The 17,104-nt window shown below is 48.3% G+C and overlaps 1 protein-coding gene across 1 annotated transcript; it reads left to right on the plus strand.

The window, feature by feature from the left end:
- The first annotated feature begins 1,299 nt into the window (after positions 1-1,299).
- Positions 1,300-8,575, plus strand: LOC118588664 (L-amino-acid oxidase-like). Its single transcript, XM_036195229.1, has 6 exons — positions 1,300-1,581; positions 2,029-2,141; positions 2,842-3,043; positions 4,112-4,180; positions 5,967-6,103; positions 7,513-8,575. The coding sequence occupies exons 1-6, from the start codon at positions 1,300-1,302 to the stop codon at positions 8,342-8,344; spliced, it is 1,635 nt and encodes a 544-aa protein (XP_036051122.1). The 3' UTR covers positions 8,345-8,575.
- The last annotated feature ends 8,529 nt before the right edge of the window (positions 8,576-17,104 follow it).

The raw sequence follows: 17,104 nt of genomic DNA on the forward strand, positions 1-17,104 counted from the left end.
CCCCGGTGTTTCTCTTAGTGTTCACATTTTCTCTTTCTTAAAAAACCAAACCAAACCAAAACAAAACAAAACAAAACAAAACCAATGTTAGGGTTACTCTTTTGAGAATTTCATACAATGTAGTCCTCCTAACTCCTCCTCCTACCATCCCAGACCCACCTTCTCCTTCCTACCCCTACTTCCTGTCTTTTATAAAGAGACAAAGTAGCCATCCTGGTCCTTGGGCCGGTACAGTCTTTCTACCCCCTCTTTCTTGATGTTCTGTGAGCCTTCGTTGTAGGGATTGTGTTGTAGATGTATCAGCTGGGGCTGGGTACCCTACAATCAGTTGTTCTCTTTATTTTCACAAGTTGTAGCTTCCTGTAATGGTCTCTGTCTGCTGCAAAAAGGACCTTCTTTGCTGAGGGATGAGAGGGGCACTCACCTGTGGACATCAGGAGAAGTATCTAGGACGCAGTTAGGAAGGAGGCAGTAACAGTTCACCTTTCAGTTCCACGGCCTACATACTTCCACTTCTCATGAGGATGTCACATTGAGGGAGGACCATCCCTCATAGCTTCATTTTAACAAAGGCCACCACCCCTAAATGGTGTCGAATTATGTATGAGATCTGGTGGGTTACAGCCTCAACATAGGAATGTTGGGAAAACCCAATTTGTCCTGTAACACAGATGATAGCTTTGAAACCAAGAGCTCAACTACCACAAAAAAAACACACCTTTGATGGGCTCCCAGAGGGAAGGTGTGGCCTGTCTCTTCCACAGCGGAGCCAGAATTGACGGAAGCACGTCAGAAGTGTGAAAGCACAGGCTCACCACTGGGCAAACTCTAACTTCAAGGAACCATGCTCATCTCTGAGAGGCAACCTTGTGATGATCCTTTGGGTCTCATGAACCTGGTGACCTATAACACATATCTTGGGGACTGTTGCCCTATGACATAAAGTTTCAGGTTTCCAATCTTCTGTCTCCCACAGTGGTACTGAGGTAAGGGTCTTCTCATTGCAGTAGACAGTCTAGCCACCCCAAAGGGTGGTGGAAATGGGGAAATCCAATGTGGTGGGCAGGTCTTTCTCATTTGTGAGGATGGCAGTCCCACTGACAGAGGGAGGGAAGACATCTTAGACACACACATGTGTCATTCCCTGAGTGAGAGGCTTTGGGACCTGAGGGGCATTTGTGGACTAGCAGGATGAGTGGCAGGTAAACTTGGAAGGCCTATGACTAAGGCTCTCTTGGGTAGGGGAGTGCCTGGTATGTTGCATCACAGGTCCAGTGATAAATCTTCAGATCAAGGGGTATGGCCAGTCCTCCTTCATCCCTAGCCATTTGCCTAACTGCCACCTCCACAGCTATGTTCCCAAGCTGGCTGGCTCTCACCCTTCTGTCCATGCTGAGCTTGGACACCCAGGCCTTCAACAGCCAGCTTGTCAAGTGCTTTGAGGATCCCCAGTATGAGGAACTGCTGCAGCTGGCTCGAAATGGCCTGGGGCAGACAGCAGAGAGGAAACAAGTGGTGGTGATCGGGGCAGGCATGGCTGGGCTCACCACTGCCAAGATCTTGCAGGATGCTGGCCACCAGGTATGCGATGGGGCAGGGGAGAATCTCTGTGGGAAGATTGAGCTCTAAACAGGGAGGGAGAAGACCAAGCTATGGACATCCCTGAGGAGCTGGGGCCAAAATGAAGCTCTAGGGCTCTAGGGTAGCTGGGGTAGGAGAGCAGGTGAGCTTACCCAGTAACAAAGAGCAACTTTCAGAAAGAGGCAGGATGAAGCTAGGGCTGTAGCTCAGTGATAGAGTGAGTAATGGCCTGTGGTTTCCATCTCCAGCACTGTGGAAGGAAGGAAGGAAGGAAGGAAGGAAGGAAGGAAGGAAGGAAGGAAGAAGGAAGAGAGGGAGAGAGGGAAAGAGGATTAGGAAGACTAGGGAGGGAGGTAAATCTGGGTCTGCCACAGGGGAGGAGGATGCTGTATGGAGGGTATGTGACAAGTCCCACTGAGTTCATTAAAGAGCTGTTTGTCTTTGCAGGTGACTGTTCTGGAGGCCTCAGGGCGTGTAGGTGGCAGAATTGAAACCCACAGAGTTCCTGGAGCACACTGGTACATAGAGCTGGGTGCCATGAGGATCCCTATCAACCACAGGTACTCCTGAGAACAGCATAGCAAAGGAGGAAGGCCAGGATGAGATCTATCACACCAAGAGGCCAATGCAGAGGACAGTGGATGGAGTTCTTTCCTAGAAGCCCAGGGGTTAGGGTCTGACTTAACTGATTTCCCAGTCCCAGGGCAGCCCAGGAACATCTCCCAGCCTCAGAATTTAATCCACATATGGAGCTAACTGTGCTAGGTTTGACTGCCAAGGAGGATGAGTTGAGGACATCACAGATGATAGGTGGTCCAAGATAAACCTGCTGGAAAGTCAAAAGCAGTCTACTGAGTTTGCAAATGATAGGGAGCTGGGTATCCTTCCAGGAGATGCTTTCTGGAGGGATGAGAAGTTTGGAGAAGTTCGGGAGTGCTGAACACAGCCTCCAGGAAGGACGGCTCTACAGACACACTGGGCACACCACCTCTCACTGTGCCTCCAGGAACTAGAATGCTCACACTTGAAAATGTGAAGGCGGCAGGTTCTACACAAAGTGGCAGAGAGCTCAGCCACCATAGAGGGCCTCCAGCAGGAAGTCCAGGTCCCCCTTGGAACTCCAGTTCTACTCTAGTGTGATGACCGGGGTGCCTAGCATCCCGTTCATGGAGAAAGGCCAGGGGTGGTCTTGGTGAATCCAGAGGAAGCACGAAGGGCTGTTTGGCTCTCAGAGCCTCAAGTCTCTGACTCCCTTCACAGGCTTTCTCATGAGCTCATCAGGAAATTTGGGCTGATGTTAAAGGAATTCTGTCCCTGCAACAACCAGACCTGGGTGCTGGTGAATGGAGTTCGGCAGCGCTCGGGGGCAGTGCAGGCTGACCCTGGCCTGCTGGGTTATGAAGTAAGAGCTGATGAGGTGGGGAAGACGGCAGAACAGCTCTTTGATAAGTCGCTGAGGAAGGTAAGGCTGAGTGGAGAGCTGCTCACCTCTTCCCTTGGGGCCATCCTGCATGATCCCCTTCGAGCTCCTCTGATTCCCCAGGGAGGAGCTTTAGTGGACCCCAGATCCTTGAGTGCAGGAAGCCTCCACCAGATTGACCGTTATTGGCCTCCACTCCCTCTCATGACTGTCCTGTGTCAGCCACTGGCTCTGCAGTCAGTACATTCTCAGACCCCAGGCATCTGTACATGTACAGACATGTGCCACGAAACCATCGTGGTGAGACCAGGTTCATCACAGACAGAACCCTACAAGCTCTAGGTTTGAATGTGCTGTGTGCCTCCAGGTGAAATACTTGCTGGCTCTCTTCCCTCTTCTCCATTATTCCCAGAGCCTCTTGTGCCCGGGCTGCTGTGAGGATTAGGTGACAGGAAGGGTTAAAATGATCAGATGGTGCCAGGATAGGACCAGTGTCCGCTCTGGACAGTTGTAATGATGGACAGTTTGAGCTCTGCCTCCACTGCCTGCCCACCTTTTCTACCTGGCCCAGCTGGGACAATGCCTTTGTCTTCTCTGACCCATGACCTGGAAGGACTTCACTGTGACAACTGAGCTCAGTGGGAACAGAGAGCACTCCCAGGGGGTCTCTGCCTAGTGTTATCTTGCTGTGGCTCACTTGGGGTCAGCATACCCAGCCTCTCTCAGCAGCTCTGTGGGGCCAGCCTCTGGCACCTTCGTATTTCACAGTGGCTTAGAAGTCCACAGAAATGTCCTCAACATATCATTCTTGTCAAAGGTAGACTTCCCACATATAACCTCAAGGCTCACCGGGGAGTCTGGATACCTACCTTTGTATACCTGGTGTCCATTCAAGAAGAGATAAAATTCTCATCATCCCAAATTTAGGACACAGTTTTGGAACCCAGGATTCATATAAAGTCACACACACACACACACACACACACACACACACACACACACACTGCTGAACAAGTGAACGAGTGTGGAGCATGTTGATGGATGGGCCGGCTTTGACAATCTTTGTGGGCTGACCTTCACCATGCCCTCCCTGTCTTCTCCCCTCCGGAGATTGTGGAAGAACTCAAGAACAGCAGCTGCCGTGAGGTCCTGGAGAAGTATGACTCCTTCTCCACCAAGGTCAGTTCTGAGATCTTCCGCCCTGAGGCCACCCCGGCAGGGCTGCTCTCTGGGGCATATTGTGCTGCTCTTTACTTGTCTCGCTTAACTGTTTGCCCTGAGAGAATGCAAGCTCCATCAGGGGAAGGAGGGAGGGAGAGAGGGGGGAGAGGGGGGAGGGAGGGGGTGGGGGGGGGGGGGAGGCAGAAACTAGACAGAGACCACTCCATGGAGGGCAATCAAGGCTACTTATGCCACCTTGCTGTATCAAGGGAGTCATCCATAATACCCACAGAGTCAAAGACAGATGGAGGTAGGGGAAAGCCTTATGTAGGTGTGTGTTGCTTAACAAGGGGTTAATGTCTCAGAACGTGTCTTTAGATGATTATATAGTTGTGCAAAAATCACAGCGTTTACACGCCAAGATGGCTACAGTGTCACTTGGCGACACACTCCCTGGGAACTACTGTTATATGTGGGTCACCACTGATGAAAACATCTTTTGTAACACATGATGACAGTGAAAAGCAGAAAAGCCTGGGCCTTCGGTACAACCCACTGGTGTAAGAGCTGATCTGTCATGTGTGAGGCCCTGGGTTCAATACCCAGCACTTGCAGATACAGGAACACAAGGAAGATTCCAGATGTGGCCCGAGTGGAGGCTGTTGGCTCGTGGGTGCTGGGGCCAGCTCACCCATGGGCCTGGGGAGGGGAGGGTGGTAGGTATTCTTCAGCTGATTCTGAGAGAGAAGCTCATAGTCACTTCCAGGCCCTGACCCTTCTAAGTAGGCTGTGGTTTGCCTCTGTGGGCAGCTTGCTTCAGAGGTTGGGTGGATCAAAGCCCGTGGCCATGTGTGGTCTGACCACTGCTTACTCAAGGCCTTGGTGAAGAAAGAGATTAGAGAACAGCCACAAATCAGAGATCGCCAGGACCCACACCCAGTGAACACGCCCTCAGACTTGGGGCAGAGATAACTGCTTTGAACCTTGATGTTGAAGGTCCTAACAGACCCAGGGTGTCTTCGGGCACCCTGGTGTTGCTGTTACTAGGATGTCATGTCCCCATGGTTTAACCTCTGGTTTAAACAAGTGTGTTGAATAGTGCCATTGTACCCACCTGGCGGTGTCTGGACATCCCAGAAGGCCCTTTCCGTGCCTGGCCTCTAGCCGTGCCGTGCTAGTAAAGGGAGCAGCACAGCCCCAGGCAAACTGCATGGTCACCCACTCTAACTAGTGAAGCCATTCCAGCCACCTGGCTGGAATGTCCATGCTGGCTTTATCTAAGACAAGGAACAGAGACAAAAGGCACAGGGCACAATCAGGGTCACAGGTGCCCCATAAGCCAGCTCTGAGGTCACTTGCTGATGGAGCGGCTGGGTCAGCGGGTGATGGGGCAGGGGTGGGAGGTCAGGATAGGATGAGAAGGTTTTGGGTCCTCAGATTCTTTCTAGCCTAGTCTTCTAGAGAAGCCAGGCTGGGTCCACATGGGCAGACACGGAGTCTGGGCCTCAGTTTTCCCATCTGCAAAGCAGGAATCCTTGCCATTATTTAGAGGATTATATGAATGAAAGTCTGGGAATGTGTAGGCTGAAAACTATACCTAGTGTTAGCTATTTTCCCTATACAGGGGACCAAAGGGATCATGTCTGGACATGGTACAAGGCAGTCTTGGGGCCCAGAGGGTATATACTGGCCCTTCTACCCTGTCCAGGTCTGTTCCTTGCTGTCCCTGGGTAGGAAGCGAGGCTCACATTAGCTCCTTATACATTCTCATCCACTTGCCTTATTTCCTCACGCACGAGGACAGGAGTACTTGATCAAGGTGGGGAACCTGAGCCGTGGGGCCGTGCAGATGATCGGTGATTTGTTGAACACAGACTCTGGCTACTACGAGGCCTTCACAGAGACCCTGCGTGGCATCATCTCCTTCTTCCAAGAGCCCCGGTGAGAAGTGGGGCAGGGGCAGGGAGTCACTAGGTACTGATGAGGCTAGAAGTGAAAGGAGGGACTAGGAAACCAGGGGAACTTCCTCCAAAATGGGAAGCTGGGTGTGGTGCTGCACACACCTTTAATCCTAGTACTCAGAAGGCAGAGGCAGGTGGATCTCTGAGGAGTTTAAGGCCAATCTCAAAAAAGCAGGGGGAGAGAAGAAAGGTAAAAGGAAGGAATCCTGACTCCAAGAAATCCCAGAGTCACTGGAGTGGATGGGGGTGTTAAACACTTAAGGTGGAACCCTGAGACATGCCTTCTGATATACTGCTTACTTGGCCACCCCACTCTGAGAACCTCTTGATAGACTAAAGGTCTGCCAAGAGAGTGTGAGCCTCATCTGTTCTGTGACAGGGACTGTGGCCTCGGCCCTGCTTCAAGGGACACTTGTCATCTTTCAGCCCAGGAAGACTTATGTGGTGCTAGGGATGGAACCCAGGACAAGCAGTCTAGCAACTAGAAGGATGCCCTGAGACTCCAGTCGCCATTGGTCACTGTGATCTGTAGCTATAAAGATAAAAGGGCGCCAGGCAAGGTGGTGCACACCTGTAATGCTAGCACTCCCGAGGTAGGGTGGGAGGAGCTGAAGTTCCAGACCCAACTTGTCTCAAAAAACAACAACAAAAAGATAAAGACGAACTGGTTTTGTGAACAGCAACAGAACAGGCTCCAGGAAGCTGAAGTGAAGCCTGGGCATTGGTTTAGTTAGACATTCTGGCCTTCTGGCATGGACTCCTGCCCTTCTTATCAATTTGAATCTAAGCCAAGAACTGCCTTTAGGGCGCATGGGAGGAAAGGAAGTTTTAGGACTGACTAAGAAACACAGCTCTGCAGTGTTTACCTGCTTTCCTTGAGCAGCCCCTGAGGGCATTACAGAAGGGGCTGTAGGAGCCCTGGACCAGGGCTGGGGTTCTGACTTAGTTGCTAGACTCCTTGTCTAGCACGCAAGAAGTCCTGGGTTCCATCCCTAGCACCACATAAGACTGGGAGGAGCAGCAAACGCCTATAATTTTAGAACCTGGGAGGTGGAGGCAGGAGGAACACAAGTTCAATTCTGGGTGTTTGTCAGCTTATGACCAGGCATCCTGGGTGGCCACAGGAGGTAAGTGACCAAGAGGAGGGGGTTGTATTAGCTCAGAGTAGGTGCATGTTTCTGATTTGGTCACTTCAAAGCAGTACCTTTCTCTAGTTCCCTGGCGCTAACGGACACTCTTGCCTTTGGTTCTTTGCCAACTGTTTGTCCCTTTAAAACACGGCTGGCACATACCTGTGAAGGGACTGAGCCACTGTCCAGTTCCAACAGACTGTCCTCCAAAGGCCCTAGCCATCAAACCACTCATCTTCCTCACCTGGTTCACTCTCAGGTTTGATGAAATCGTGGGGGGCTTTGACCAGCTCCCCCAGGCCCTACACAATTCGCTCCTCCCAGGGACCGTCTGGTTCTACTCACCAGCAGAGGAAGTGGAGATGTCTGGAGACTGTGTCCACGTGACCTACAGGACACCTGACCCTCTGCAGCCCAGGGCACGGCTGACTGCAGATTTTGTGGTGGTAGCCATCACTGCCAAGGCTGCCCGGCTCCTCCGATTCCAGCCATCTCTCTCTCTAAACAAGCAGGATGCTCTGCGCTCTGTCCACTATAATAGTGCCACCAAAGTGATCCTGGCCTGCACACATCGTTTCTGGGAACGAGATGGCATTTTTAGTGGAAAGTCTAGCACTGACCGGCCTTCCCGCTTCATCTACTATCCCAACCACATCTTCCCCAATGGTGCAGGTGTCATCCTTGCGTCTTATACCCTGGATGATGACTCCGTGTTCTTCACAGCCCTGGACCACAATCGGGTAGTGGACATTGTTCTGGATGACCTTGCTGCTATTCACAATCACAACAAAGAGGAACTCCGTACCATCTGTCCCTACTTCACAGTCAAGAACTGGAGCCAGGACCCCTATTCCATGGGTGGCTTTGCCTTCTTCACCCCTTACCAATACGTGGACTATGCCCAGGAACTCAGCCAGCCGGAAGGGCCCGTCTTTTTCGCAGGTGAGCACACAGATATGCCCCATGGCTGGATTGACACTGCTATTAAGTCAGGGCTCAGGGTGGCAAAGAACATTCAGGAGGCTGTGGACTTGGCTTTGACAAGGAACCCCAGAAACACAAAGGAACACTTCTACAAAAGTGAGCTGTAAACAGCCATATGGGCCTCAGGAACTGGGGTGACTCCAAACAAGCTTGTCCATCGGGAGATGATGCAAAACCCACTCTCACCTGTCTTCACCTTTGCTCAGAGATTTGACCCAAGACCCATGACCGGATCCCCAGGGTAACAGACCGCGCATGACCCCTGTATTTATGACAGTAGCTCAGGAAGAACTTGTGGCCCGGGATAAAAACAATAAAGCAACAGTTGAATTCACCTATCACTGTTTTATTTTTATTTACAAATTTTTAAACTTAAATTTTATTTATTCAGTGTGTGTGTGTGTGTGTGTGTGTGTGTGTGTGTGTGTGTGTGGTTTGAGGCATGGAGGTCAGAGCATAACATTGGGGAGTCTCCTTCTACCATGAGGGTTCCAGGGATGGAGCTCAGACCACTGGCTTGGTGACAGGTATCTTTAGCGTCTGAGCCTAAGAGTTTCACGACATTCTAGAGTCATCTAAATAATTTTAGAGTTGAGTCCCAAGGGCAGGAACCCTTGCCTTTCTCAGGCCTCTTCTTTTATCCTTTATCTAGCCCTAACTCTCTGGCTTACCTTTGTACTGCTATGAAGACACCATGACCAAGGTGGCTTACAGAAAAAGGAATTTATTGGTGGCTTACAGTTTCAGAGGGTGTGGTAAGTAATCATGGTGGCAGACAGGCAGGTGTGGCGCTGGAGCAGTATCTAAGAGCTCGCATCCTTACCTAAAAGTAGGAGGGAGGGAAAGCTAACTGGAAGTGGCGTTGGCTTTTGAGACCTCAGAGCCCACTGAAGTAATAAGACCACTCCTCCTAGTGCTTCCCAAACAGTTCCACCCACTGGAAAATCAAGTGTTCAAACATAGGAGCCTATGGAGGTTGTTTTCATTCAAACCACCACTCTCCCCTCCTCTTCTCCGGTTCTCTGCCTTCCATGACTGAATTTTTTTTTTTTTTAAAGCAAGATTTCTTTGTGTAGCCTTGCTGTCCTGGAACTTCCTCTGTAGACCAGGCTTGTCCCAAACTCACAGAGATTCACCTGTCTCTGTCTCCAGAGTGCTGGGATTAAACGCGTGCACCACCACTGTCCAGCTCCATGACTGAATTTTAAGGGAAGTTGAGATGTTGGTTACTTGAGTCTACTGTGGCCAACAATGTGCTCCATGCTGTCCTGTGTTGTTCCAACAGCCTCAGTGGACAAATTCTAGTAGTGTTGTTTCTGGGATTTTCAGGGTCAAGACTTGGGCCCTGGAAGCCCCAATAAGTCAGACTCGTCCACCCATTCTCAATATACTGTTTAAGGAGATAAAGAATGGGGCCAGCAAGATGCCTCAACAGGTTAAGGCACTGATCACAGAGCCTGATGACTTGAGTTCAATCACCAGGTCCCAAAAGGTTGGAGAGAACTGACTCACAAGTTGTCCTCTGACCTCTGCACATGACCTTGGAACATACCCTCCCTTCCTCTCTCTCTCTCTCTCTCTCTCTCTCTCTCTCTCTCTCTCTCACACACACACACACACACACACACACACACACACACACACACACACACCTGTAACTCCAGGTTCAGAGGATAATCATAGCTTAACGCAGAGGAAGGAGATGTAGTCAGTGCAGCCACACTAGGAAGAACAAAGTCAGTCCATCTTCAGGGTTGCTTACATAAGTGTAAATAGAAGGTACCAAGTTTTAATAACTAAGCAATCCTGTCAAGGTGTGGCCCTGCCCACACTGACCCATCAATGTCTCAGCTCTTCCTGGAAGACAAGCCCCCTCTCTGCCTGGCACCAGGCTTTGGCTTTCCCCTCTCCCTGTAGGAGACTTTTAATTCCTTGGGGTCCATTGTTTCAATAGTCTATTGGCCAAAGGGAGGATACAAGAGCCTCTCTGCAGAATATCTTCATTCTTACCAGAACCATATAGCTGCCATTCCAAATCCTTGGCTCTGTCTTATTCTTCTTGGTGCTCATATAACTAGTGACTCACATTGGGGACCTGCCACAATGAGTAGGTTAAGTGTTTGATGAATACAATGTCTCAGAAGGCACAGGGCTGCATTCTGACTTCTGGGCCTTACCCCTCCCTGTCCCCAGACCTACGTGTCCTATAGACCCAAGAGGAGGAGTGTAGAGATGGCAGAGTTGATGCTGATGATGCCTTTTAATCAGAGAGATAACAAGATGAAGGGCGTAGAGATAGATGTGTTCTAGAGGAGCCCATCATTTGGTAGTGACTTGGCCTGAATTTTGTCCTGAAGGGAACTCTTGGGGTTGTGAGTTAGTCACCCTGAGGGTCACAGGAAGAGATCAGGTGGCTATGTAGTGAGGTGACAGTTCAAAACCAAAGGCAACAAGGTATTGTCAAGAATCTGCTGAATAAGATTGGGCAGTGGTGGCACACGCCTTTAATCCCAGCACTTGGGAGGCAGAGGCAGGTGGATCTCTGAGTTTGAGGCCAGCCTGGTATACAGAGTGAGTTCCATGATAAAATTTTCTTTAGAGATTAAGGAAGAGGGAGAGAAGGAGAGAGGGGGAGAAGGAGAGGGAGAGGGAGAGGGAGGGAAGGAGGGAGGGAGAGGGAGAGGGAGGGAAGGAGGGAGGGAGGGAGGGAGGGAGGGAGAGAGAGAGAGAGAGAGAGAGAGAGAGAGAGAGAGAGAGAGAGAGAGAGAGAGAGAGAGATTACTAGCTATGGGCAGGATAGGCATTATTTTATCCCCTGGAGTTGTTCACCAGCTCCCTAACAAAGAGCCCCAGCCAAAACCAGTCAGGCCCTCACCTCCACAGCACACCCACAGGCATGTGTAGAGACACTTGGGCCACAGATCATTTTTCCCAGGACTGACTCATCCACTGCTGTATTCTCTCTCTCCTTGCAGAGAGCAGTGAGCTGTGTCCTCCCACTTTGATAGTTGGGTCAAAGCAGCTTAAGGAAGAGAGGGTACTTTAGCTCAGAAGTCTAAGTCACAGTTCATCATTGCAGGGGAGTCCAGGCAGGAACTTGAGCAGCTAGTCCCAGGCATGAGCTGAGACATGGCCTGGAGAGAAGGCTCAGTGGTTAAGAGCACTTGCTGCTTACTCATGAAGACCAGAGTTTGCTTGCCAGGAACCATGTAAAGCAGCTCATAAATACCTGGAGCTCCAGCCCGAGGGCCAGCACTCTTCTAGCTTCTTTGGGCACCTGCACATACATGTGCGCATACATTCAAGAACACACACACACACACACACACACACACACACACACACACACCCCAAAACAATACAACATGGGGCTGGAGACATGGCCCCAGTGGTTGTTCTTGCACAGGATGGTGTTCTGTTCCCAGCACCCACATGGTGGCTCACAACCATCTATAACTCCAGCTTCAGTGGATCCAATTCCTTCTTTTGTCCTCTGATGGCATCAGGAATGCACATGGTGGACATACCTACCTATCTACCTACCTACATACATGGAGACAAAACACTCATACAAATAAAATAAATAAATCTAAAAATTAAAAAATAAATAATTTTAAAAAATCTTAAAAATAAAAGAGCAACAAGAGAATACATGAATGCATGATTTGTGCTTACCAGCTTTCTCTATTCTTATAGAGTTCAGGGCCCCAAACTAGGGAGTTTCATACTGGGTCTTTTCCACATCAATTAAAGCAATCAAGATAATCTCCAGCAGACATGACCACATGTGCTGTTGTTCAGGGAGGCCTCTCACAATACAGCTTCTTGTTATTCCTCTTGGGTGCCCGCCAGAACTAATTGACAAGATCCTGTTGTTGAAGACATCACACGCACTCAAGAAAAGTTACAGAGACATCAAACTGGAACTGAGAAATCAAATCTGCTGGCCAGTTTTCATAATGCAGGAAGGTGCAATGTAGGCTGCCAGGAGAAGAAAAGCATCAATGGTCTCACCCAGCTGAGAGCCGCATGGACTAAACTACCAACCTTCCAGGTAGGACACGCCTACTAATGCAATAGTGGCATGACCATTACCGGGCAAACCAAACACTCTCTGATAGGTTTTGAGGCCTGTTCCACAAGAGGGAATTCATGTCTGGCATTGTAAACCCAGTTAAAAACCTATGGCCAAGGAGGTGTTATGTCCTAGATGGGACTTACTACTACTGTTTAGCTAAATCAACATAATGCCAAGCTGCCTTCTATGTACTTATACTCACATTCATAGACAAATGCTACTCTCAGTCTTAGAGAATCGTCATAATGATGGTGGTGAAGGCAGAGACACATGGCTGCTCATGATGCTGAGATTAAGTGATGGTTGAATGCTCAGTTTAAACAGAACATTGACCCCACTCATAACAATGCAAAGAGAACAGTGCAGAAGAGGAAGCAGAAAGAATGTCAGATCACAAGACAGGGAGAAGGGCTGTGGAATTCCCTCTTCTGAGCATGACCACTGCAACCATGACCTCAAAGCAGCAGTGCTGATTGCCAGGGGAATGTGTAAGGCTGGGCCTGCACCAGACGTCAGTCATAGGTAAGAGCGGGGCCATGTAGCTTTACCTCTTCCTGTTGAACTATGGGGCTACTGCAGGATTCTGGGGGTGGGGCAGAATTGTCTTCAGTTGTGCAGCTACTGGTAAACCCAACAGGCTCCAGTGAGCGCTTTGAAACCCATGGCCCCTCAGCCCTAGTTAAATTCAGGGGTAACAATAAAACAGAAAGGCTTGGATGGGAAAGAGACTTGGGGTGGCAATAGGGGTGGGAAGGAGGGAAGAAAGGGCCAGGGAGTCGTCAGAATGCATTACATGTACTATGGAATTATCACAGAACTACATGAATAGACTACTAAAGAGGGAAATAGGGATTTTTTTGGTTTTTTTGTTTTTTGTTTTCTGTTTTTCAATACAGGGTTTCTCTCTGTAGCATTTGGAGCCTGTCTTGGAACTCACTCTGTAGACCAGGCTGGCCTCGAACTCACAGAGATCTGTCTGCCTCTGCCTCTGGAGTGCTGGGATTAAAGGTGTGCGCCACCACTGCTCAGTTTGGAAATAAGGAATTTTCAATCTGAGGACAGGGAGCTGCCTTCCTAAGGTCCACTCAGATTTTTGGGAAATCTCCACATTGTAGTGGCTTACACCCCCACTAGCAATGAGTAATAATGGCTGTCTCCCCACATTTGTGTCATTATCTGCTGTATTATTTTCTTGATAGCCATTCTGACTGGGGGGAGATCTCCAAGTAGTTTTAATTTGCATTTCCCTGATGGCTAAGGACGTTGAACACTTTTAAAAACATTTATTGGCTGTTTGTATTTCTTCTTTTGAGAACTCTCTGTTCAGCTGTTAGCCCATTTCTAAAAATTGAGTTGTTTGTTTTCTTGTTCAGTTTTTTTTTTTTTTAAATTCGTTGTATATTCTAGATATTGATCCTCTCTCAAACATATAGCTGGCAAGATTTTCTCACATTTTGTAAGCTGGCTGACTGTAGAGAAGCTTTCCAATTTCACGAGGTTCCATTTGTCAATTGCTGGCCTTATTCCCTGAGCAACTGGAGTCCTGTTTAGAAAGTCCGTATTTCTGTCTAAGCCTTGAAATGTTTTCTTTACCTTTTCCTCTATTTTCAGAATTTGATGTCTTAAATTAAGGGCTTTATTTCATTTGGAGTTGATTTTTGTGTAGGGTGAGAGGTAGGGGGTCTAGTTTCTTCTACAGGTAACACCCAGTTTTTGAAGTACCATTCATTAAAGAGACTGTCTTTCTCCAGTACAGACTTTGGCATCTTTGTGAAAAATGAGGTGTGTGGTTTCTATCTAGGTCTTCTATTCTGTTCCTTATATAAAGAGCTGGTTTTTGTTTGTTTCAGTCCCATGCTGTTTTGTTACTATGGCTCTGTATATTATATCAAATTACACTACAGTATAATTTGAAATCAGGTTTAGTAATGCCTCCAGCATTGAGAACAAAGAACTGAGGAGTATAAGGAGATTCAGAGGAGGAATTGGAGAGAGAGGACTTGAGGACAAAATGGAAAAGAGAAAAGAGAATGGACGAACTAGATGGGTAAGAACTGGAGAGGAACTAGATTGAAGGACTAGAAGAGAGTGCTAGAGGAATGAGATGGAAGATGGAGAGCCAGAGGGGGAAGAACAAGATGAGAAAGAACAAGATGAGCAAGAAGAAGGGCTGGAGAGATGGCACAGTGGTTAAGAGCTCTGGCTGTTTTTTAGAGGACCCTGGTTCAATTCCCAGCACCCACATGGCAGCTCACAACTGTCTGTAACTCCAGTTCCAGGGGATCTGACACCTTCACACCAATGCACATAAAATAAAGTTTAAAAAACTATGAGCTAAGATGGGAAAGAACTAGATGGATGAGAACCCAGATGGGGCAGAACTAAGATAAGAGAATGAAGATAGAACTTAGAGGGGACAGCAGATGAATGTAGAGAGAAATCAGGAAAGAAATGGGCTAGGCACGAGAGCAGAACAGAAGCTGTGTAGAGAGAGAACTGACTCAGAGAATAAAGTGTATGGACTAAGGAGTGTCGTGTATACAGATTCATTTCATTTTATCACAGATTAATCATCAGCTGGGTGTAGATTCTTCCCGGACTCTGGGAGGGGACTATAGAGGGGCTGGGCCCCCATGGTCCCCGATAATGTTGCTGAGGAGTTTTGCATCTATCTCCACCAGAGAGGCTGGTCTACAGTATCTGTGCATTTGTCTGGTTTTAGCATCAGGGCAATAGTGGCCTATCAAACAGAGCTTGAAGCTTCCCTTCTGTTTTGTGTAGTAGCTTGAGAAGCACTGTTGTTAATTCTTTGAAGTTTTGATATTTAGTTAGCAAACTCTTTTTTTTTTTTTTTTGAGATAGGGGGCTCACTCTGTAGCCCTGGCTGGCTTGAAACTCACTATGATGTAGACCAGGTTGGCCTTCAACAGAGATCCAGCTGTCTCCACCTCTTGAGCACTGGGATTAAAGCTGTGTGCCACCTTATTCAGCAGATCTTCTGTTTTCAGTCTTACTCTTTTCTAGGCTAGTCAGGTGATCTCCTAAAGGCCTCTTGTATCTGAATTGCCACACTCCCTAATTTGGGAAAATTTCCCTATGATTATATTGGAGTGTTATTAAAGATGCTGTTTGATGGAATTCTGCTCCTTCCATGGCCATGAGTCTCAGGTTTGTCTTTTCAGTGTCCGTCCATCTAGAAAGCACTGCTTCCACTTCCGGTTCTTCTACCCCATCTTCCAGCTCTCCTGTCCTTGATCCTTTCTAGTGGTGAGGCTTCCTAAAAGCACTTGTTTAATTTATTGTGGTTTTCAGTTCCAGTATTTCTGTTTGTTTTTTCTTCAGCATTGCTATCTCTTTGTTGAATTCCCCCCTTTATATATTGTATTGAGTTAAATATTATTTTCACTGTGTCCTTTTTTTTTTTTTTTTTTTTTTTGGTTTTTCAAGATAGGGTTTCTCTGTGTAGCGTTGAGCCTTTCCTGAACTCATTTGGTAGCCCAGGCTGGTCTCGAACTCATAGAGATTCACCTGCTGGCCTAAGCTTGCCTGTTCTGTCTTGTGCCCTGTGCCTTGGGTGAGGCCCTGCCTGGTGTGGCACACAGCACACACAGAGCAGCTGTGTTTCTGATTCCAGGTAGAATGAAGTAGATGGAGTACCAGTTAAAAAAAATTAGTGATTATAAGTATGTTTGAAGAAATGAAAGAAGTCATAAATAAGCTCCTGAATGAATTTCAAGAGAACACAAACAGCCAGGCGGTGTTGGCGCACGCCTTTGATCCCAGCACTCGGGAGGCAGAGCCAGGACGATCTCTGTGTGTTCGAGGTCCAGGCTAGGCCAGCCTGGACTACAGAGCTAGTTCTGGAACAGCCAAAGCTACACAAAGAAACCCTATCTCAACTGCCCTAGTGTCTGCTCTTCCCCCACCCCCCAAAGTAAAGAAAATAAGTGGGTTTGAAGGTACCTTGGCAAGACAGTTCTAATGTTACAGAAGGGTACATAGCTATGTTAGAGCAAGCAAGCAAGCTCACTCCAGGGACCCCCTGGATTTTTACTCCGTACACAAAGGGGTCAGAGCTGAGCTTCAAAATCTTATATAATCGGCTAACTGAAAGCAGTGGCGTTGATAAGCACACTGTGACCTTGACCACTTTTCATTTCAGGACAGTGTTGACTCCGAAGGGATTGCTGACAAACGGTTTTTTTTTTTTTTTTTTTTTCATTTTTTAAAATGATGTTTCTGGGGCTGGGAAGACGGCTCACAAGTTGCAGAGTTAATTTGCCAGCACAGCAGCCGTGTCAGGTGGCTCACAATAGCTCCAGGGGGCTCTCGCCCTCACACGTACATACCCATGCGTGTGCACGTGCACACACATAGTTAAAAGTAATTGAAAAAATGTAATGGCATCTCCCTTGTCATATTGAACCCCGGTAGAAAAGACAGCACTGGTCTGTCATAGTTCGCACAGTCCTGGGCACACAGAGTATACACAACGCAAATCTGGTGAGCTGGAGAAGGTGCCTAGGGAGAAATGAATACTCGTAGAGACTCCGGATCTTAGGAAGAGGTTAACGATGTTACGAACTTACCACGTGAGGCCTGGAGACACAGCTCACCGAGAAGCACAGGCCTGCTACCTGGGAGGCTTTGGGACTGAACTCCAGCGCCGAGGGCAGAAAAGGAGCCTGATACTTAGAACATAAATGCCTTCTAAATACTTTCACTTGTTCCTATGAATTCTTTCCCACAGGCAGTGGGAAGTCCTAGAATGAAAAGCATGAGCCCTGTA

This window comes from Onychomys torridus, chromosome 8 (genome assembly GCF_903995425.1).
Source record: "Onychomys torridus chromosome 8, mOncTor1.1, whole genome shotgun sequence".
NCBI classification, from domain to species: Eukaryota; Metazoa; Chordata; class Mammalia; order Rodentia; family Cricetidae; genus Onychomys; species Onychomys torridus.

What these genes read in the sequence shown, in the direction of transcription:
- LOC118588664 (XM_036195229.1), top strand. Translation starts at nt 1,300, where the DNA reads ATGGCCAGTCCTCCTTCATCCCTAGCCATTTGCCTAACTGCCACCTCC. An exon ending in TTGATAAGTCGCTGAGGAAG is followed by an intron (nt 3,044 to 4,111) that starts GTAAGGCTGAGT and finishes TCCCCTCCGGAG; the next exon opens with ATTGTGGAAGAACTCAAGAA. An exon ending in TCCTTCTTCCAAGAGCCCCG is followed by an intron (nt 6,104 to 7,512) that starts GTGAGAAGTGGG and finishes GTTCACTCTCAG; the next exon opens with GTTTGATGAAATCGTGGGGG.